The sequence below is a fragment of the Zychaea mexicana genome (genome assembly GCF_025766255.1).
Source record: "Zychaea mexicana strain RSA 1403 chromosome Unknown BDB00scaffold_72, whole genome shotgun sequence".
NCBI lineage: Eukaryota > Fungi > Mucoromycota > Mucoromycetes > Mucorales > Lichtheimiaceae > Zychaea > Zychaea mexicana.
In genome coordinates, this window is record NW_026516735.1 from 51,792 (window position 1) to 70,245 (window position 18,454).

The 18,454-nt window shown below is 42.5% G+C and overlaps 10 protein-coding genes across 10 annotated transcripts; 2 read left to right on the plus strand and 8 right to left on the minus strand.

Moving 5' to 3' along the window:
* Positions 1-2,331: 2,331 nt before the first annotated feature.
* Positions 2,332-3,545, minus strand: BDB00DRAFT_875387 (uncharacterized protein; the record flags this gene model as incomplete). The annotated part of the gene is made up of 3 exons (XM_053127346.1): positions 2,332-2,502; positions 2,649-3,038; positions 3,228-3,545. 3 exons carry the CDS (start codon positions 3,543-3,545, stop codon positions 2,332-2,334), a joined length of 879 nt encoding a protein of 292 aa, XP_052976596.1.
* Positions 3,546-4,972: 1,427 nt separating this feature from the next.
* Positions 4,973-5,609, plus strand: BDB00DRAFT_732929 (S-adenosyl-L-methionine-dependent methyltransferase; the record flags this gene model as incomplete). The annotated part of the gene is made up of 3 exons (XM_053118345.1): positions 4,973-5,209; positions 5,285-5,382; positions 5,465-5,609. Coding segments are annotated over 3 exons (480 nt in total), but the record flags the coding sequence as incomplete, so codon positions are not given.
* Positions 5,610-6,834: 1,225 nt separating this feature from the next.
* Positions 6,835-8,290, minus strand: BDB00DRAFT_558070 (uncharacterized protein). The gene is made up of 4 exons (XM_053117840.1): positions 7,958-8,290; positions 7,718-7,863; positions 7,254-7,626; positions 6,835-7,160 (listed from the first exon to the last, which is right to left on the minus strand). The coding sequence occupies exons 1-4, from the start codon at positions 8,186-8,188 to the stop codon at positions 7,005-7,007; spliced, it is 906 nt and encodes a 301-aa protein (XP_052976598.1). The 5' UTR covers positions 8,189-8,290; the 3' UTR covers positions 6,835-7,004.
* Positions 8,186-9,612, minus strand: BDB00DRAFT_558172 (uncharacterized protein). Its single transcript, XM_053117842.1, has 4 exons — positions 9,413-9,612; positions 9,073-9,309; positions 8,522-8,722; positions 8,186-8,464 (listed from the first exon to the last, which is right to left on the minus strand). The coding sequence occupies exons 1-4, from the start codon at positions 9,494-9,496 to the stop codon at positions 8,393-8,395; spliced, it is 594 nt and encodes a 197-aa protein (XP_052976599.1). The 5' UTR covers positions 9,497-9,612; the 3' UTR covers positions 8,186-8,392.
* On the minus strand, positions 9,577-10,490 carry BDB00DRAFT_558145 (uncharacterized protein). Its single transcript, XM_053117841.1, has 4 exons — positions 10,230-10,490; positions 9,991-10,134; positions 9,814-9,899; positions 9,577-9,705 (listed from the first exon to the last, which is right to left on the minus strand). The coding sequence occupies exons 1-4, from the start codon at positions 10,311-10,313 to the stop codon at positions 9,657-9,659; spliced, it is 363 nt and encodes a 120-aa protein (XP_052976600.1). The 5' UTR covers positions 10,314-10,490; the 3' UTR covers positions 9,577-9,656.
* A 918-nt stretch (positions 10,491-11,408) lies between these two features.
* BDB00DRAFT_838070 (uncharacterized protein) lies at positions 11,409-12,258 on the plus strand. Its single transcript, XM_053124611.1, has one exon. The coding sequence runs from the start codon at positions 11,436-11,438 to the stop codon at positions 12,135-12,137; it is 702 nt and encodes a 233-aa protein (XP_052976601.1). The 5' UTR covers positions 11,409-11,435; the 3' UTR covers positions 12,138-12,258.
* BDB00DRAFT_838074 (hemolysin-III related-domain-containing protein) lies at positions 12,174-13,968 on the minus strand. The gene is made up of 6 exons (XM_053124612.1): positions 13,496-13,968; positions 13,157-13,400; positions 13,019-13,074; positions 12,770-12,933; positions 12,574-12,702; positions 12,174-12,499 (listed from the first exon to the last, which is right to left on the minus strand). The coding sequence occupies exons 1-6, from the start codon at positions 13,872-13,874 to the stop codon at positions 12,374-12,376; spliced, it is 1,098 nt and encodes a 365-aa protein (XP_052976602.1). The 5' UTR covers positions 13,875-13,968; the 3' UTR covers positions 12,174-12,373.
* A 1,946-nt stretch (positions 13,969-15,914) lies between these two features.
* Positions 15,915-17,120, minus strand: BDB00DRAFT_838082 (uncharacterized protein). The gene has a single exon (XM_053124613.1). It carries the CDS (start codon positions 16,826-16,828, stop codon positions 16,262-16,264), a length of 567 nt encoding a protein of 188 aa, XP_052976603.1. The 5' UTR covers positions 16,829-17,120; the 3' UTR covers positions 15,915-16,261.
* Positions 16,830-17,024, minus strand: BDB00DRAFT_736790 (Homeodomain-like protein; the record flags this gene model as incomplete). The annotated part of the gene is made up of 1 exon (XM_053118401.1): positions 16,830-17,024. A coding segment is annotated over one exon (195 nt), but the record flags the coding sequence as incomplete, so codon positions are not given.
* A 116-nt stretch (positions 17,121-17,236) lies between the features above and the next one.
* BDB00DRAFT_838085 (uncharacterized protein) lies at positions 17,237-18,413 on the minus strand. Its single transcript, XM_053124614.1, has 2 exons — positions 18,194-18,413; positions 17,237-18,061 (listed from the first exon to the last, which is right to left on the minus strand). The coding sequence occupies exons 1-2, from the start codon at positions 18,227-18,229 to the stop codon at positions 17,504-17,506; spliced, it is 594 nt and encodes a 197-aa protein (XP_052976605.1). The 5' UTR covers positions 18,230-18,413; the 3' UTR covers positions 17,237-17,503.
* Between the last annotated feature and the right edge of the window lie 41 nt (positions 18,414-18,454).

Sequence of the window (18,454 nt, forward strand, 5' to 3'; positions counted from 1 at the left end):
CTTCCAATTTTTCATAGGTTGCTGATTTGTTATGTACACGGTGGCGAAGGTGTGGCAAGCTCCTTTTGCGATTGGGTAATAGCGCTGTCATACTAGATGACGAGGACTGGTTATGTGTCATTCTATCAGGACCTTTCAATTCTACGATGCTTGGTTCTCCTGTTAGACTTTGCACTGCATTCTCTTTTAAAACCGCCTCGTTTTTACACCTCTTGGGGCTTGGAAAACTCCTCGTTGTTGATACATCCTGTAGTTACTGGGAGTATTGCAATTAGACAATTGTCAAGAGCTCTACGTCATAAAACATATTACCAAATTTGTTGACTAAACTCTTCTTTATCCGAATATACAAAGCTGTCTGTTCTCTCAAATTGATAAACACAACTGAATGCTTAATAAAAGGCAGCAGCTGATGGGCGCGACTCTATATCTACGCACTCATTATTCCCTGGATTGCGATCGCCTATTCTGGTGCTCCCGACGTTCAAGCTATACAAGTTCTGAGGTACTCTCGTTTAAAAAGGAAGAGTCATTCTCACTTCTTTTACAAACTCTCAATCAAGGTCTTTCTTCATATTATCCACGATGCAAAACATACAGTTGATTAGGTTCATCGACTGCAAGTAGTACAATTAACAAGCGGTCAGTGTGTGGAGGATCAGCAAGTATATTACCAGGCTTCCTTGCTTTACGCCATTGCAAAAAGTAGTTCCTGGCCATTCGCACCGAAGCTTAAAAACAGTATGGTAAACTCGACGGAGCCCTGAAGTGCGCTAGTCGCCTATTGTGACGCTAGTGTTTTCTTCAAAAGCAACAACCTGAGCGAAGCGGTCGAAACATTTGATGATTTTGTTGGTCAATGTCATTATTATCCTCTTGGGGAGGTTGTGGGAATTTTCAAGCAGGCAATACGTGATCCCAATATATAAAAGGCTTTTGAGCGCTCTCACATACTTTTACATGTCTTTGAATGACTGTAAATGCCGTTCAGGGAAGCATTAAGATATTGCAAACGCATCTGAAGGCGTCCATTTTATATTACATAATATATGCTCTTCAAGATCAATATTTGGTTCAAAAAGTTGGTGGTTATGAATGGCAGAAAAGCCATGTCGTTGTTTGAGGGTCCGTTCATTGGAAGCTGGTGTTCCTTTTATTATAGTATGATATCAGTCTCAAAGTAAAGATGTTATCTCTCCTTTTGTTCGTGGGATGATGTTAGAAAAGGATTATCTGAAAGCAGCAATAATACATATCTTCTGTATTCTGCTGCTTATCATTTAATGCGGGACTGAACTGTAAGGCATCAAGCAATAAAACGAGCACCTTCTGTGTTGCAAACTTGCTGTACATGATCGACAACAGGTAGTATTGTTATGGTAGTGAAAGTGTTGAATAGTTGAGGAGTTTCATTTGTGCACATAATAAACAGAGTTGTAATTATGTAAGCGAAGATTGTTGTTAAATATCATATGTTAGCAGCGAGGATCCAAATTTGATGCATGATATCACCTCAGTCTACCTCTTAACATCACCTTGCATGATGAATATTTGTTGGCTGAACAGCTGGAACAAATTCTATGTTCTAGAAAACAGTCGAACAATGACTCGTCAGTTACTGATCCATAGTAGAAAATAAATAGACTACATGAGATGATATCATATATAGTTTGATTGTACGTGTTCTTTATTGTTATAATATTTTCCCCACGTTCATTCAGCAGTTTACAATGATACCCTAATACGTTTATTTACTTTGATAAAAAAAGCAAGAGCACTTTATGTGTTGGTTAGAGTAAGACGTATATGTATGTAATGAAATCACATAGAGGGGATGTAACAAACATGATTTGTATATAGAAAGATAGTAAAGGGCACAATACAACTACTTGTAGGGTTTGAGAAAAGTACATATAACAACAGATGATAGAGGAAAAACGATATTGACGATACATCTTGTAATTATGTGCTACTTGTTGACGACCCTTTCCCGACATTACAATGTTTGCGGTCCTTCGTCTATGCTGTTTCACTTCTATGACTTTGCTTCCTTGTCTATGAGGCTTTCTAATTTTGATGTGTTCATGCTCCGTTTGTTGTTGTCGTCCGGTACCTCAATTCTTAAAACGTCCTTCCCATTGTTCCTGAAATGTACCGTATGTTAAAGTTTGGTATGTTGAAGCATAATATAACAAGAAGAATGCATGAAGCAATTCTTCGCTCGTGTCACGGATCCTTGCCTTCCAACTAAATATGCGCACGCTTCCTTCGTCTCTTGCATAACTTTCTTGCTCTCTCTCCCTCTCTATTTCTTACCTCTCTTTTTTGTCATTAGAAACCTGAATCGATAGCAAAATGATGACGTACTTGATGCTGCAGGCTCATTTCTTGCATTGCACGGATAGCGGCCTGAATAGTTCCTACAGCGCGTCGTGCAGCTATAACATGCGGTCTCAAAGTTGTAACTTGTGCAACTAGCCATTTTAGTGTGTCAGCGTCTTTCTATAATACATAATCGAATTAGTGAGCAGCTATCAAACTCCTTAACCAGCATTCACTTTGCTTTTTCGTCCTTCTGCATCCCAAACCAGCTAACCAATCATGACTTTTGCTGTACCATTAGTATACAGTATAATAGCAATTATTACCTGGGAAAACCTTGGGAGATTCCGCATATCTCTTTCCAGACCGTTGAATAGTCCGTCCAACGTATGAAATTGTCTTTGCAGCGCATTTAACCACTCTTCCAACGTATAAAGCTGTCCTTGCAACTCGTTCAATCCTCCTTCCATGGTTTCAAAATGTCTTTGCATCCCGGTCAACCCTTCTTCCAACGTTTCAAAATGTCCTTGCAACCCGTCCAACCCTCCTTCCAACGTTTCAAAACGTCCTTGCAACCTGGTCAACCCTCCTTCCAACGTTTCAAAACGTTCTAGCAACGCGGTCAACCGTCTCTCCAACGGGTTATTACCATGATGCATTCTCATGGTTTCGAGTGCAGTGTCGATAGTATTCATGTTCCGGATGACCTGTTCGACCTATTTCGTTTTGATTATCGTTTCCCGAGGTATAAAAAATTTTAAATAGTAGAATAATGGAACTTGTGAGTATCACTGCTTCTTTTGTTTCTCTCACGTCATTCACTCGCGCTAAATCGTGTCTGATATTCTCAAAGTAAACCAGGAATATGTAATTGTCGCAATTTTTTCATGAAGGAGAAAACTTACCTGTTCTCTCAAAGCTTCAAGCTCTACTGCATTATCGGTGTCATGTGCGCCTGGTGCTGATGCGGGTGGTTGCATTATCAGTTGAGCGGCATGAATGGAAAGGTTGACGAAGGCAGAAAACCAAACAGTAAGAAAAATAAAGGTAACAAGGACGAGCACTGAAAGGTAAGTGAGCTCCTTCAACGGTAGCTGTACAGTGACGTTCACTGCAACCAACTCTTGCTTCTCGAGTAAAATGGGGTTTTCGAAAAAAGTGGGATCTTTCAGTGGATTGTGGTCTTTGAATGGATTGTACATTTCGCATGAATTGTAAGACATTATTTGTAATAATGAACTTAACGGGATAGTTTTTGGTTTTGTTGAACACAGTATATTTATACAGCTTTGTAACACTGATCATAAACAGCCAGAAATGACAAAGGCGTTCTTTGTCACCAAGAAGCACATGTATGCTCATCGTTGTTGCTAGACAATACCCGAATGAAGCCATCATCGTCATATTTTACTATGAGTGAATCCACTCTTTGTTTCCCTGCGCCATGACGAATCATTAGCACACTACTTACATGTTTACTTCTGGGCTACCGACATCATCGCATTGTCACTCTCTTTTGGGGTGATATACATAGTAGATTATAGAATCTTTAAAATACTAGCATATCTTGCTCAGGAAGAAACAGCACAATGATACTTTTTAGGTTGGCAATTAAAAGTCGAGGAGATCGGCTTCCTAGTGATATGTCCGCTTTACTTACAACGTGCATGGGTGCTAACCAGTGGCTGTTATACCACATCTCCTGCAGCGTTCATGGAACAGTCAACTTACCATCGCGTGAGGGGAGCAGCTTTAGCTGAAACGCGGGTTGTAGAGTTCATGCCGTTGCTTCCTGGAAAAGAAAGCCCGCCGATACTTACTCTGTTTAAATTTGCGACATATCGTCTTTAAACAATGGCAAAAATTGTTGCTAGTGTCAATGGCACACAATGAGTATGAAGTGGTCAAATTTATTGGATCCCCCAAAGATAGCAGCAGCACTTTGCAGGCTTAAAGAACATTCTGCTGCAACATTTGTGCTCCCACCTCCCACAGTGAGTGTGATTCCACGCAGCATAGCTCCACGCAGACAATTCCTAGTTAGTAACGCATACTGCAGGTGTGTTTTCGTGTTTGCTGCGCTCTTCATTGTACTCTTCAAGTAATATACAGCTCCCTCTTTAGTGAGGCAGTGGTTATGAATATCACAGTTTTCTTATATATTGAACTGTTGCCACTTGCGTCGTGGGTGGTATGTATCTTGACCGGAAGACTCACCGACCTTTAACTTGGCGCTGCAATATGAGTTTGATAATGTGTATCAAACCTCTATAGAAATCAACGCAGCAGCAAAATAATATAAAAGACGGTAAGGCCGAATGCTATCAGTATATGGTGGCAATCAACATAGCTCCCTTTGTTTATCCGATATTATGCATGACTTGTTTGAACGCATGGTCGTTCCCCGAAAAGCTGTCAAAGCGGGGATTTTACCCAAGGTGATTGGTCGATTGAACTGCTTACAAAGACTTTCCTCAATCGGAAAAACTCTCATATAAATAATGCGGGGGGGGAAGGGACACGCAGAGCCACGTAAGCAATTTCACTCCGTCCCGTCCGACCCGCGAGTATATATAAAACCGCAAGTATCAAAAAGCACAAAACGGAAGAAGTTTAACCTGTGTTTACTTTTTCATTTTTAAGAACAAAAAAACAAATGGTCGACTGGGAAAAGAAATGGCAAGATAAGGAAACGTTTTGGGACGCCGGCGAATCCAGTCCAGCTTTGGTCAAACTGTTAAAGGAGCATTCAGACTTGATTCCTGCCAAAGGTCGAGGTTTGGTGCCCGGTTGTGGAAGTGGTTATGATGTCGTACTCTTTGCCACCGAGGACCGACACATGACCGGTCTTGATATGAGCACCACTTGCATTGATTTGGTTAAAAAGGTTAGAAAGAATAACGATGCTGCCCCCATACGTAGAAACTCTCCTTTTTTTTTCTAATCAGAAAAATATTATCAGAAACGTGGCACCGGTGATGGAAAATACGATTTCATCTGCGATGATTTTTACAAGTTCAAAGTACCAGAAGGTGGCTACGACTTGGTATACGATTATACGTAAGTTTTACTACGACTGCTGTGCTACCAAGCCTATAGATCATTTGGCTGATATATCCCTTCATTTTGATTCCCCTTCAAGCTTCCTTTGTGCTATGCCACCTACTATGCGTCCCGATTGGGCTGCACGTATGGCTGAGATCATCAAGCCTGGCGGTGTGCTCGTTGCATTAATATTTCCACTCAGTGACAAAGGCACTCCAGGAAAACCTCCTCACACCGTCTCCGTTCCACTGTTTTATGAACTTCTTGGTGAAAACTTTGAAAACATCTTTTTGGAGGATGCCGAAGGCCATAAGGATCGTATTGGTGACGAGAAAATGAGCGTTTGGAGACGCAAGTAAAAATAATTACACACACAATGACGACTCAAATGTTGTTATTACCCTTCTTCTAAACCAGCATGATGTAAATAAACCCTTGATTCTGCGAATAGATACCGAAATGCGATTTTCTGGTGTAGTGAATAGGGCGGGACTATGTAAAAGGTATCAATTCTTGCCATGGGTTGTTTTAGACTTCTTGCCTCTCCTTCACAATTCAAATAGCTTGGCTCGTTGATTGTTTAATGGCAAGCGCTTTTGCCAAACAAGTGTCTTGTGATATGTACTGGCTCAGTGTAGTTAAATACATGCACGGCGACCAAGGTCGAAATGATTGGAAATACAAAAGGGCCGGGTCCTCACCACTCTCATGTTACGCGATCTACAGACCATGAACTATTCGCATTAAATAAACGCCATTTTCCCCGATTAGATGGGAGTGAGAAGCTTCCTTCAGATGCTGTATAAGTATTCTCTGTCTTGCATCTTCACTATTGAAGTAGCAGCACTGGGTGACATCATCAAGCAAGCACCACATGATGTTGAGCAAGTGTCTGTGTATGTACCAATGCTAAAATGGTACTGTATAGGATGTATCTTTATTGTGAACGTGTCTGTGTATTGTATGTATTTCTAGACCCAACCCAGCAAATTAATTATGTCGTATGATTAAATTTCTTTGACACTTTCCCTGATCTCATTATTTTTATGCGTGGCATGATTTTTTTATTTTCTAACCTGGAGAAAGAATTGGGGGATTAGGTTTCGGTCACAGGGGGTGGCCCACTCATCATGATCATACAGTAGTCATCGGTATAGCCATCCGGTGGTCGGTACGACACACAGGCCACTCCCTCATTCCCCAACTGCTCGGTGCGTGTCTGTGTTTTAACGTTACACCTCCAAAAAGAAAGAAAGAACAAACACTTATAGATGCGTGTGTTGTTTATTGCAAGTAATTGGTATGTGTACTATATAAAAACACCAAGAGTGGGGAAAGTCGTATTTGGAGGAGATTTTGAATATAAATTATACTCAAAAAGAAGTAAAGAAAAGTGATTTTGTATTAGAGTAAAGAATAATAGAAAATTGTCCGAGAGAATTAAGATTAAGAGGGGAAATATCGAAACTGATCAAGTGGATAGATGGGTGGACGGGATGGATGGACGGGAGACAGAGAGAGAGAGAGAGGAAAAGGGAATACATAAAACAAAAGAAAAAACATTAAAAGTGAACAGGGTTTTTTTTATAATAAACATGGGAAGCAAAAGAAAGAAAGAAAGAATAAAGGCTGCCGTTTTATTGAGCCTTGGACTTCTTGAGACGCTCATCCTTTTGACGCTTGCGGTACGCAACGTACTTGACGTTGGTGCCAAAGAGATGATCCCACCAACGGAACGACGAGGCATAATTACCGACAAACATCTGGTGGTGATAGTCGTGGTGTTCGGCACCCTATAACATAGGAAACGTTGGATGAGTCTTTTTTCCACATTCTTTTAAGCTCTTGCTCCTCATGAAATTGAATAAAAAGAGTACACTACTTACAGCCCAAAAAGGTACCCAGTTGTGCAAGCTCCAGGGGAAGTCGTAGCCAGAGTGGGCATCGATGGCCTGGAACAAGCGACAGATGATCCACACGAGCATGGTAGCCAAGTGAAGATCCCACTTGGGTTCCAAGTTCAACGCAAGCGTGACGACAGCGTGGTAGATCAAGGGACCGCCCACAGTGCCGAAGCCGAGGATCATTGTTTCGATGGGATGGGCATATTCAGCAGCGATCCCAAAGGGAGCAGAGTAATCGTGGTGGATCTTGTGGACCTTTTTATAGAACGGAGGCCAGTGCATGAAACGATGCATATGGTAGTGATAAAAGTCTTCAAAGATGAAAAAGAGGGCAATCTCAACAACCATTTGTTGCCTATAACGGAGGGGTTTGTGTGTGTGTGTGTTTTAGTTATACGTCGTCGTCGTCGTCTTCGTCGTTGTCGTTGCCGCCAGTTAGCACTTACCATGCAGGGAATGGCGCAGATACGCGCATACCGAGGAACGTGGCCATGGGATGGAAGAAAAAGATGAGTGGACCCTCAAACAAGAAATGAGACTTTAACACCTTCATGGTACATTTCCAGTAATCGTCGTTCGTGTTTGACTTGTTCTAAAAATTATTGTATAAGGTTTTTTCCCTCTTCTTTTTTAGCACAACACACGAACGAAAAAGGTAGAAAAAAAGAAAAAACACAGAAACTTACAGGCTGCAGTTTGTATTTTTGGAAATAAGGAATAAAGTCGCAAATGAGGAACGGGATGAAACGTCCAAAGTAGACAATCTCGTGCAACAGGAACGCAAAGATACCAGTGACGATCAGGGGATTGCGGCCTTCGTACATGCCTTCCCACAAGGTTTCAACGTAATTGAGCTGATAAGGTACGTTGTCATTGGCGACAGTTGCTGCAGTTGCTGTTGCGTTAAGTGCTTCCATTGTTATTATATTGGTTGTCCTGGGTTTCTTTTTTCTTTTCTCTCCTCAATGGAACTTCTTCCCCCGGGAATGAAAGAAAGAAGAAGCTGGAGATGAAGTTGGGAAGGAAAAAGAAACAGAAAAAGGAGGGTTGTGTTTCCGCGACAGCCCGTTTAAAATATTTTCGGTTTGAAGGTACGGTTGTACAGACAGGCCCGGCACGCCTCACAGCAACTGGACCACATTCTTCTTTTTAGTGTACCTCACACCATCCGTATAATAATCATACGCCGATATCTGATTTTCAATTGTCAGTAGTGAGCCAATCAGAAGCCTAGAAGGAGATACACTTACTTCCTTCTCGGAAACCCTTTGGGAAAGCCTGTCGTTAACCAGGCCGGGTTGATTGAAAGTAACAGGAAGAGAAAGAGTGAGATAATAACTACAATGAAATAGAGAGAGGGAAAAACGTTTGATGGCTTTTTTTGCTCTTTTTTTTATATGTGCTTTCTTATGTTTTTTTTTCTGTGGCTTTTTCGTGCATTTTTTTTTGATCTGATAATCATGATGTATATGCAATGAGTGGATGGTAGATACGTATACAGGGTATTCATAGCGTAAAATAAAAATTGTTCTTTCACCAACGTCCTCGTCATCATGCTGATGTATGTTGTTATGTCCTTGGCACCTTCTAATTACCACTGTTTTCTTATTCTTCATCATCTGCTAGATCCTCCCCATCGCCGTGTTCCTCTTCGCTGTGCTCCTCTACATCCTCCTCCCGTGTTTCTATTAAATACATGGCTTGCATCAATCTTTCCAACTGTTTATCCTGCTCTTGATACTGGTCTAAAAAGGTCCTCCTCTTGTATACCATCTATTCTCAATGAGAATTATGTACTCACAAACTTTATACGCAAGGAAGCACTAAAAAAAAGTAAACCAAAATACCAATAGCCGATCCGACGACCACCAATTTTCTGCTCAGCAAGCGCCAAATGATTTCGTCTAGCAGGTACAATTACGTATCGAGTTATCAATTTCGTTCTACTAATAAAACATATATCGTTGAATTGATCATCACCTATGGTGTCTAAGGCGAGTAAATAGACGACTTCAATTGGGTTAATTCGTCCTAATCTCTTACATATTTTAATAAACGAAACATGTCAGTAGTTCGTTCTGTGTAATCCTCGATACGGTAACTTTTTCACAGGAATGCAAAGAGGTAATGATCTTATCTACTTCTGTTTTACATATATGTGCTCTGTCTTCGGCTTGTAGATGTTGGGATGGATTCCGATATAATCCAGCGAACACAACTATCATCCATCAAGGTAAGATAAAAGAGACAGCACGCAACTCTCTTTCAGGTCTCAAGATACGGCAACGTTCTTCAGGTGGCGATGTCGGTATTAACGTCACAGCGTCGCTGCATACTGACATAGGCAGCTGGAGGATGTTGTAAGTTGCCTCTTGAGCAGACACCTCACTGGTGTTGTAATACGCGTTTGAAAGTGAGCGTAAAAACGCGACCACTATATAGTATGCGTCTATATTTAGTATAGTAGTATAGTATACCTGTGTCCGCCGCTGTCAAAGTTAAGCCTACATCAATAAGAAGGCTCCATGATCATTATACGAACTGTGGATTCTTGGGCTTGAAAACTGTTGCATAGTCGCTGTCTATCGCTTGGTTTAGTGCTTCCATCAAAATGCGAATGTAATCGATCTGTTATATACCCAATATGTCAAAATAACACTGTCAGCCAAGCTACGAGCCTTAGCAAGGATTAGAAAAACGAAATAGGATTTAAACATACGTCATTTCCCGCAACATTTTCTTCAATAGCATCCAAGACTATTTTATGGTGTGCGAAAATAATGATCTTCGAATTTGACCGTGCAACCACATTGTCAATATAGCGAACCAATCTTGGGATTTTTGCCAAAGCAGTGGTCCGATGCTATTTTTGAAATTTTGTATGTCTTATTAGCAGCCTTGATACCAATGAAATTTACATATGTGGATAGACTGGTGTATGCGATAAGGATGACTTACATATGCAATTAAACTTGTCTTATTGTGAATGACAGGTACTTCTGCGACAACCGGATCTAGAGTGTTTGTTTGTCGGATTTTCATTGGAAGTTCAACTCCAACATCTTGCTTTCTCCGGCGAATTGGCACCGTGTTCTGTAGTAGAAAGTTGAGCTCAATTAGATTAGCGGCATCAAAGCGTGGGCAGGCTGCCCATCCGTGTGACTCCCTTTCAACTTTTCTGCCGGCAGCTTTTTATCAGTTGCCCGAATGAATCTTGCGGCAATTACTCAATTCCGTATGTCCGGGGCTGACATGATCCGTCGTGCTTTGGCACCCTTTGGATAACGACGAGACAGGCAATACAACCAATCCGCAATCCTGGACCACCCTGAAGGGTAAACGAGCGTAATTCTTCTCAAGTGCGGATATTCCATGTCAACGCCTTGGTCGCTACTACTAGCCAGTCAAAAGCGCATTTGCACCGGTCAGTTTCAACTCGGGATAATCGCGGACAGTAGTGCGAATGGATGACATCCAAATCCGTAGCGCGCAGTGTTGACAATACGCCAATGAGGGATAAGGAGCGTAAATTAGGCGTGGTGACACAAGGTTTGATGAAGGAAACTCGACCTTATAGGAAGGCCAGTTGGCGATATCATCAGTTGCGGTTACTCCAAAAAGCAACAGAGCATTAAACGTTGGAGCTGTGTCGTTGCGTGGATTGACTTCAACAAGGGTATGCACGAGTGAGAAGAGTAGTGTGGATCGATGTTGTTTTTTCAAAAGACGCGAAGATATGCTACGGCCAGTGGAAATACAGGGAAGCCAAAGTTTATTTATTGCATCATCGGTCAAGACGCCTTCGTCGATAGACAGTTCGCGAACGGCTGGACCCAACAACTGCGGTGACAGTCGAGCACTGTTATAGGCATCGGTTTGAAGCTGTCTTACAATCAACAAAGTGTATAATGTAGGCACAAAGTTTTGGTACCACTCTTTGCAGACGAAGACACAAGCATGAATGTCGCTGAGACCGAGGTGAGCTGCAACCAGAGTATAGATTTCAGGAGGAAGGGACACGCTCGGTCCGCTCGGGCAAAGCGGTTGCATTTGGACTGCTTTTTCTTTTTTTGGATCGCGGTGCTCATATTTTTTTGAAAGGGCAACGACCCAACAGAAAAAAAAAACATTAAACTGGGCCAAATACCACATTGAAACCACCCAATGCATCGCTTCATTCAACCACGACGACTCTATTCAACCGCACGTAGTTTTGCACCAGGTTTTGAACCACCTGTAGGCAGCCGAGAAACGCCCAAAATAGTACCAAAACGACGCAATCCCGCCAGTTCATTACCGTCTCACTTGGGCAATGCCAAAAAAAACACCACCACAACTGTCACCACTAGCCCCAAGAAACACCATCGCGAACAATTACGTCAGGCACGTCACGAATACGCACAAGAACTCTTGACAAAGCATGGCAAACGTGAAGCAACAGCCGCAACAAAACGTGCTGAAAATGAAGAGCGAATGCAACAAGAGAAACAAGCATTGGCAGCAGAACGACAACACGCTTTAGAACGCGAGGCACAATTGGTCAACTTGTTGAACTTGGATTTGGCAAGCAACAGCACCACAGCCACCCGGGATTCATCAAACCGTCAAGCTGTGCGTGACCAGAACCGTGTGGCCCATCAAGAATTGTTGCGCGAACAACGTCGTAAAGAATTGTTGAAATTGTATAGCTCGGCCGAAAGTTTTGTCACGTTGGAGAATTTGGATGCCAAGATCGAGGCTGCGTTGTCTACGAAGCCTCATCCATCATACCATACGAGCTTGGAGGAATATATCTTGACCTCGACGTCAGAATCGTCCGAGGTGGAGAGAAGAAAGGAGGTCATCAAGGAAGCCATGGGATTGTAAAGTTATTGTGGTGGTTCCTGGTTTTTCTTTCTTTCTTTTATATATATATATATATATAAATATGTATCATTTCTATTGTTTGTTTGTTTTTTGTTTTAATATGAAACGCTTTTTAAAATATAAAAAAAAGAGTAGGGAAGGGGGAATGCATATACAAAGAACAAAAAGTTGGAATGTGGTTTAATATATGTAGAGAGTGATGTGGAAGCGAGTCATGTATAGATGTCTCTTGCAGATTAGATGAATTGAGCGCATAGAGGGTTGTCCTTTTGATGCCAGAATGCCATGGCTCGCATAACACCAATATAATGCGATGTCACTGCAATAAGTACACAGACATGAAAAATTTGATGGGACGCAAACTAGAATGTAGAATTTTAGTATCCATCCTCGCCATGTCATTACCCCCTCCCCGGGAGTCATCAAAACAACTTACCCAGATATTAAATGATCCAGGATACCAGCGCTCAGGAATGCGACACCCATAGATCAATGCACCACCAACATAGGCTACGGCCATCAGGACCAGGTTCCACAAAGAAATCGTATCCGCAGAATTACCAAACTGGCAGTAACATGGTTTTGTAAGTTGTCACAGAACTTTTTCTTTTTCTTACTGACTCTATACTTACTCCATAAATGATGACGCCATGCAGAGTAGGTACAATTCCGAATAAGCCTAGTGCCAAGAAAAGACCAGTGCGCATCCATCGATAAGCTGGTGTTCGGAAATGTTTCAAGAGCGCTACGGCTGCAGTCAATGAGCCGAGAATCGTAATGATGACTAGGTAAATGACTGATAATGGGAAATATAGAGGGACATTAATACTTGTTCAAAACTAGTCCGCCTCTCTACGAGGTAGTGGTATACATCTTATTACTTTGTAAGGTCGGATGGCAATGAAAGCCATAATAAAGGAGCGGATAAAACGAGCCACTATACAACAATTGGATGGCGTCATTAGAATGACCGGTGCAGCATATCGATGTCAAGAGGGGGAGGGGTGAAAAAAGCTTACACAGTAAGGGTGACAATGCCTGCATAATCACAACGGTTCCACTGGGCAGCGACGGGTTCTGAATGACACGAAAAGCAATGGAAACTGCTACTGAAGCCCAAACACACCATGGCGCCGGCGATGAAACAGAAAAAGTAAATGTAATCAGCTGCTGTGAGACTGTCTGCAAAAGGCTGTTGCCAGACGAAATGAATGGCGAGGCCGAGAAAGAGAATAAATCCCAATAAATGGCTCCAGATATTCACTAAGAAAAAAAAAAAAAAAGATGAGTTTCTCTCTGTCCTGGTAGGCCGCGAATTGTTATTTTGCCCAGATTGAACAACAAGATGATGCACGGACCACTTTCATTATGAAGATAAAACAGACTCTGGATGCATTTTGTATAGCTTCCTGTAGGCCTGCGATAACCGGCGGTAATATAGATATTGTCCTGCATCCATTGCGGTAGTTCTGACCATGATACTGTTTTTGTTTGAGTCCTCGGATTCGGTTTACCCAACAAGTTGGTACGATCGTCGTCGTCATCATTATTATTGTCACGGCAGAAATCGCGTGAATCGCTCATTCGATAAGAGGAAGAAGAATCTTCAAGATCGTCGTCGTCGCTATTGGAACGCGTCGTTTGCATAGATCGTTTACTTTCGTCGTCGTCGTCGTCGTTGTCTTCCGGCCTTTGCTGTTGTTTCTGTCGTTGTCTTGGCGTAGTATAAGTTACCATGCCCCACAAATGTTTCTTTCGTGTTTCTATTTGCAACCCACCAAAAAAATTGAACAAGGTGGAGTGGGCTTTATATAAATGCTGGCCAAAAAAAAAAAAATAGAAAAAAGGCCAACAAGGGGGGTTTTGGGTGTTTTTCTGACACTAATAAACGCGCTCGTTTCACTGGGATAACCGCTGTCTTTGTCTCCGGTCAATCCCAAATTACCCACTTTGGGATAATTTCAAAAAGGTGGTGATTCCGACTCCCCAACGAGTGGGCTTTTACACTTTTCACGTGGAAATTTGGGGAAATTTGACAGTTATATAAATCCATTCATGAAAAAAGAGCATGAAAAACGATCATTTTGTAAGATGATTTGTGTACTGTACGGCAATTTCTTAAGCTTTAAAAGATATTGGAAACATGCTGACCGTACACGACCACGTACTTGTTTTAATCGAGTTCACTAAATGTATATCATTAACACGTTTTAGGCGATTGAATCGTCCTTTAACAGAAAAAAAAGTTATTTTGTTAGGCGTTGTGCGGGCTCATCTTCATGGGCTCCAAAGCTGGCACACCTATATAGGATACAGTGATTATACACCAGCAATTCCAAAGTATATCGTTGCTTTCTTTCTATATTCTGGAAATGGTAATCTCAAACTGTGGGGGATACCTCACTCATAACGTGCTTTGTCGAGATTGACGTGTTGGTGTGGCAACAGACAAGAAAAACGATAGTGCCCACTCAATGATAGGCAAAGGGAGACGTACTATGTAGGACTTGGCATGTAATATGAGATATCTCTCTCTTTATGCCCGATTCCTGGGCTAGTCGATGGAAAGAAGCATATTCACTTTCTGTTGTTTAACCAAATGGTATTGCTAGTGTGGTGGTGGTGGTGGTGGTGGTGGTGGAGGTGGTGGACGAGTACAGAAAGCTCTCAAGTAAGATTGTTCCCCGGCTGCCTCATGATAGATGAAAGCCTATCGATTCGTCGCTTTTTCTTTTTTGGGTTTAGCCTTTAAAATGCGTAAGGAGGAGCAGAGTTGACACGAATATGTTACACAGTCGTACTTGCAAAGTAGGACTCAAAAGGTACCTCGTCCTTGTCAATCACTTGTTATCGACACAAGGAACAATTACAAGAACGTGACGCAAGTTGTTGTGTGGTATCTCATCATGTGGTTTAGGAAGTTTGACGACAAGCAATCATCATCCATTGGGTATTTTGACAGCAGCAGATGCGATACTTGAGATAACAGTCAATCCAAATTCTAGAGACAGGTGGTGGGCCACAATTCGTGTGCAACTCCTGGTCGTATATAAGTTCCTATCCGCGATAGAAAGTGGTGGCACCCCCAGACAAAAGCCATCGTCGACTGCTTTTATCTTGGCATTTACAATAGAATGGGCTGACAAAGTAGAGGACGGTACCCGAGCGCAATTCAAAAAGGCTGCTACTACAACAACAACACCCCGGGCGCTGTCATGAAATGTTGTTGTTCGGCTGAAGGGTGGCGCCCGGTTACATGTCTGTTTGCTTGTATCATCGATTATACAACAACAACAACAGATTAACCATCAAGGTGGTATTTTCTCGCGTATTCCATCCGTCCTGGCTGCAAGCTTATGTCTTTGACATCATGGGCCCCACGCACTCACACACACTCACTCTCACTCTCACTCACAAAGACTCACAGTGCACGGGAGATCATCGTAACATCATGAAACGCACAAGTAAAATGAATCTTTTGACGACAATGACGAGTAGGTGCTGTCATGCCAAGCATCCTTCATGTTCGGGGGCCAAGTTCTTTAAGGGAAAAACAAGGTCCCTCATTCTCCCTTTTTTTTTACAGAGGAAAGTGCAGGTGTCGTTTTTCCATTTTGACACGGCTGGTCTGTGTGGATGACGGGGTTGTTTCTCCATTTAGCTTTATAAATAACAGCGTTGTAGACACGACTGCGGTCAGAAAAAAAAAAAAAGAGGTTGTAGCATGATGGGATGGTGTGAGTGAAGAAACAACAACAACAACAACAACAATGCAGTCCGGGCTGGTCCCTTTCCGAATGATCACACCAGCAACAACAACAACAAAACAACATAGAAGCACAGCAATCAAAACCCACCCTCCTCCTAAATTTCATGCTCCTTACTTGAAGGGGCGCAGCTTTTCTCTTTCTCTCTCTCTCTCTCGCCGCCTCATGTATTTATTTCGCACTAAATTATATTTTTTTTTTTTGACAGGCGTAAAGTTGTCAAATTATGAAATCCCCCTTTTTTACCAACTTATCATAAAAAGGCTGTCCCCCCTGCATGTGACATTCCCCCCCCACCCAATCCGTTGAACAAGTCAAGGTATGAGATAGACCGAGCAGTGTGTGTGTGTGTGTGCTTTAATAGAGTGTGCCTTGAGTGGGGGAATAATGTATATGTACCAGAACAACAAAGAAGGTAAAAAAGAAAGAAAGAGAGAGCCAGCAGTAGGGTTGCTTGTGTGTGGTGGGGTGGGGGGTGGAAATATTACAACAAGATTTTTGAAAGATATACAGAAGAAGAAATAGATCATACACACGGAAGAAGAAGAAGAAGAAAGGGGGGTTGGGGTTATTTTGACCGTAGTCTATATAAGATATGACAGATATGTGTGTGTATATATATATAAAGATGAAGATAGAGAGAGAGAGAGAATGTATATACGTTATGATATCGAAGGGTGCAAGTGGGGAAAAAAAACGTACGCAAAAGAGAAAGGGTTTTGTCGCCGGGTAAAGAAGAAGAAGAAGAAGACTAACTCGTAGTACTGGTAGTCCGGCTTGCACGTCTAGTAGTAGTAGTGGTAGTATTATTATTGTATGAGGAAGAAGCAGCGAACCCGTCATAATCCTGATGATGATGATGGTGGTGTTGATGATGATGGTCTTCATAGTCTTCATCATCATGGTCGTCCGGCAGCACTTCATCCGCCAGCATGGGCCTCAGAATCCGCCGTCTTGCATTGATAAACCAGTTGGAAATCTGATTCCGTGCCAAACCGGTTTTCTTGACAAGCGCAATCTTTTCGTCTTCGTTCGGATAAGGATGCTCCTTGTGTTCCGTCAACCAAGTCTTTAGGATGGCCGTGACAGGCTTCGGCAAGTTGCTGCGTTGTCGCTTCTTCACAACCTGTGCTGTTGTTGTTGTTGTTGTTGTTGTCTGCTTGATTTGAATGCCGTGACTACTTGAGTTGTTGTTGCTGCTGCTGCGCTTTTGAGGGTGATGGTGGTGATTAGGGCTGTGGTGATTGTGATGCAGGTTCAATTGTCCAGTTTGTATAACCGGCGCAGCCTTCTTGGCTCGTTTTTGTCGTGCAACGTGCATCGTGGGTGGGTGGCTGCGTCGTTGATAGGGTCGTCGCTCAGCAGCAGCAGCAGCAGCCAAAGTTGATGTAGTATTGGTGGTAGCTGTGGACGAGGAAGGTTGTTGTTGTTGTTGTTGTTGTTGCGGTGGTGGTGAGGATGAGGATGAGGACGAGGTAGACGAGGACGGAACGATACGGTTCCATTCGGCAGGAGGTTCGCGTGGCGTAAGGGATGCGGGCGACGATGATGAAACGAGTGATGGAACGGGGGAAAGCGGTTTGTCGGCTGTTGCATCGGCTAATGACAATTCACCCCAAGGGGAAAATGGTGGTTAGTCTTCTTTCTTTTTTCCTTTTCCTTTCTTTCCTTTCTTTCATAATCCAAGTTGTTCAAATGTGCGTCTGTGTGTGAGCGAGAAGAACAACTGGGGTGCACAGACTCGGGGAAAAGGGGGTTCTGTTTCTTTTTTGGGGGGGTTGAAAGGGCGCGGTGATGTGTGAGTGAGTGAGTGTGTGTGTGTTGTGTGTGCAAGTACAAGAGGGAGAGAGAGAGAGAGAGAAGGAGAGAGGCAGTGGTATTACAAGAAGGGTAAAGGGTATGTGCGCCAACAACAATAAAATAATGATTCGCATTACAGTGTCTGTCATCTTTACCTTTGGAACATGCCACCATGACATCAGCCCAGAACCGGCCATTGTCTTCTAGCATCTGATGGATCCGTTTCTTCGACGACTCTATCGACGGGACATAGTGTGGATCCCTGTACGGGATATGTACGTGTTCAAGGTCGCCTGACCCGTCCCGAACGAATCTGTGGTCATGGAAGAGTATGACAGGGCTGAATACCCGCCGCTGCTATTTCATAAACGATGGTGTGTGAGTATGTGCGAGGTATCTTAAAGAGAGAGAGAGAGAGAAACACAAGTATACAAGTGGAAAGGGGAACGGCATGTCAAAAAATAGTACAGAGTGGGGGGCATTTTTTACCTTGTTATCGGTTGATGGCAGGACACAGTTTGACATTATTGATTTTGGCAGAATTTTAAAATGGAGAAAGAAAGAGGAGTGGGGTGGGTGGTGTGTTTTTTATTGGAGATGGCAGTAGTTGCAAAAAAAAAAACTGTGGTGCCCGTCTTTTTTTTTTTTACAAGACTTTCGCAAGTTGGTAGTAGTAGCAGTAGTAGTGTTTAAACCAAAATAAAAAAAAAAAAAAGAGAGAAGGAAGGAAAGAAAGAAAGGGAGCAACTT

Bases quoted from the DNA above. Each gene is read 5' to 3' on its own strand.
- BDB00DRAFT_838074 (XM_053124612.1), bottom strand. From the start codon at position 13,874: ATGGTAACTTATACTACGCCAAGACAACGACAGAAACAACAGCAAAGG. The intron at 13,075-13,156 runs GTAAGCTTTTTT...ATTGTTGTATAG, and splicing joins GGCATTGTCACCCTTACTGT to TGGCTCGTTTTATCCGCTCC. The intron at 12,500-12,573 runs GTAAGTTGTTTT...TCTACATTCTAG, and splicing joins CTGGATCATTTAATATCTGG to TTTGCGTCCCATCAAATTTT.
- BDB00DRAFT_838082 (XM_053124613.1), bottom strand. From the start codon at position 16,828: ATGAAGTGCTGCCGGACGACCATGATGATGAAGACTATGAAGACCATC.
- BDB00DRAFT_558070 (XM_053117840.1), bottom strand. From the start codon at position 8,188: ATGGAAGCACTTAACGCAACAGCAACTGCAGCAACTGTCGCCAATGAC. The intron at 7,864-7,957 runs GTAAGTTTCTGT...AATAATTTTTAG, and splicing joins AAAAATACAAACTGCAGCCT to AACAAGTCAAACACGAACGA. The intron at 7,627-7,717 runs GTAAGTGCTAAC...CCTCCGTTATAG, and splicing joins TCTGCGCCATTCCCTGCATG to GCAACAAATGGTTGTTGAGA.
- BDB00DRAFT_838070 (XM_053124611.1), top strand. From the start codon at position 11,436: ATGCATCGCTTCATTCAACCACGACGACTCTATTCAACCGCACGTAGT.
- BDB00DRAFT_558172 (XM_053117842.1), bottom strand. From the start codon at position 9,496: ATGATAGTTGTGTTCGCTGGATTATATCGGAATCCATCCCAACATCTA. The intron at 9,310-9,412 runs GTAGATAAGATC...AAAATATGTAAG, and splicing joins CACATATATGTAAAACAGAA to AGATTAGGACGAATTAACCC. The intron at 8,723-9,072 runs GTGAGTACATAA...CATGATTATCAG, and splicing joins CTTCCTTGCGTATAAAGTTT to ATCAAAAAAAAATGCACGAA.
- BDB00DRAFT_838085 (XM_053124614.1), bottom strand. From the start codon at position 18,229: ATGTCAAACTGTGTCCTGCCATCAACCGATAACAAG. The intron at 18,062-18,193 runs GTAAAAAATGCC...TTTATGAAATAG, and splicing joins TGCCATCAACCGATAACAAG to CAGCGGCGGGTATTCAGCCC.
- BDB00DRAFT_558145 (XM_053117841.1), bottom strand. From the start codon at position 10,313: ATGAAAATCCGACAAACAAACACTCTAGATCCGGTTGTCGCAGAAGTA. The intron at 10,135-10,229 runs GTAAGTCATCCT...TTTCAAAAATAG, and splicing joins AGACAAGTTTAATTGCATAT to CATCGGACCACTGCTTTGGC. The intron at 9,900-9,990 runs GTATGTTTAAAT...GGTATATAACAG, and splicing joins AAAATGTTGCGGGAAATGAC to ATCGATTACATTCGCATTTT.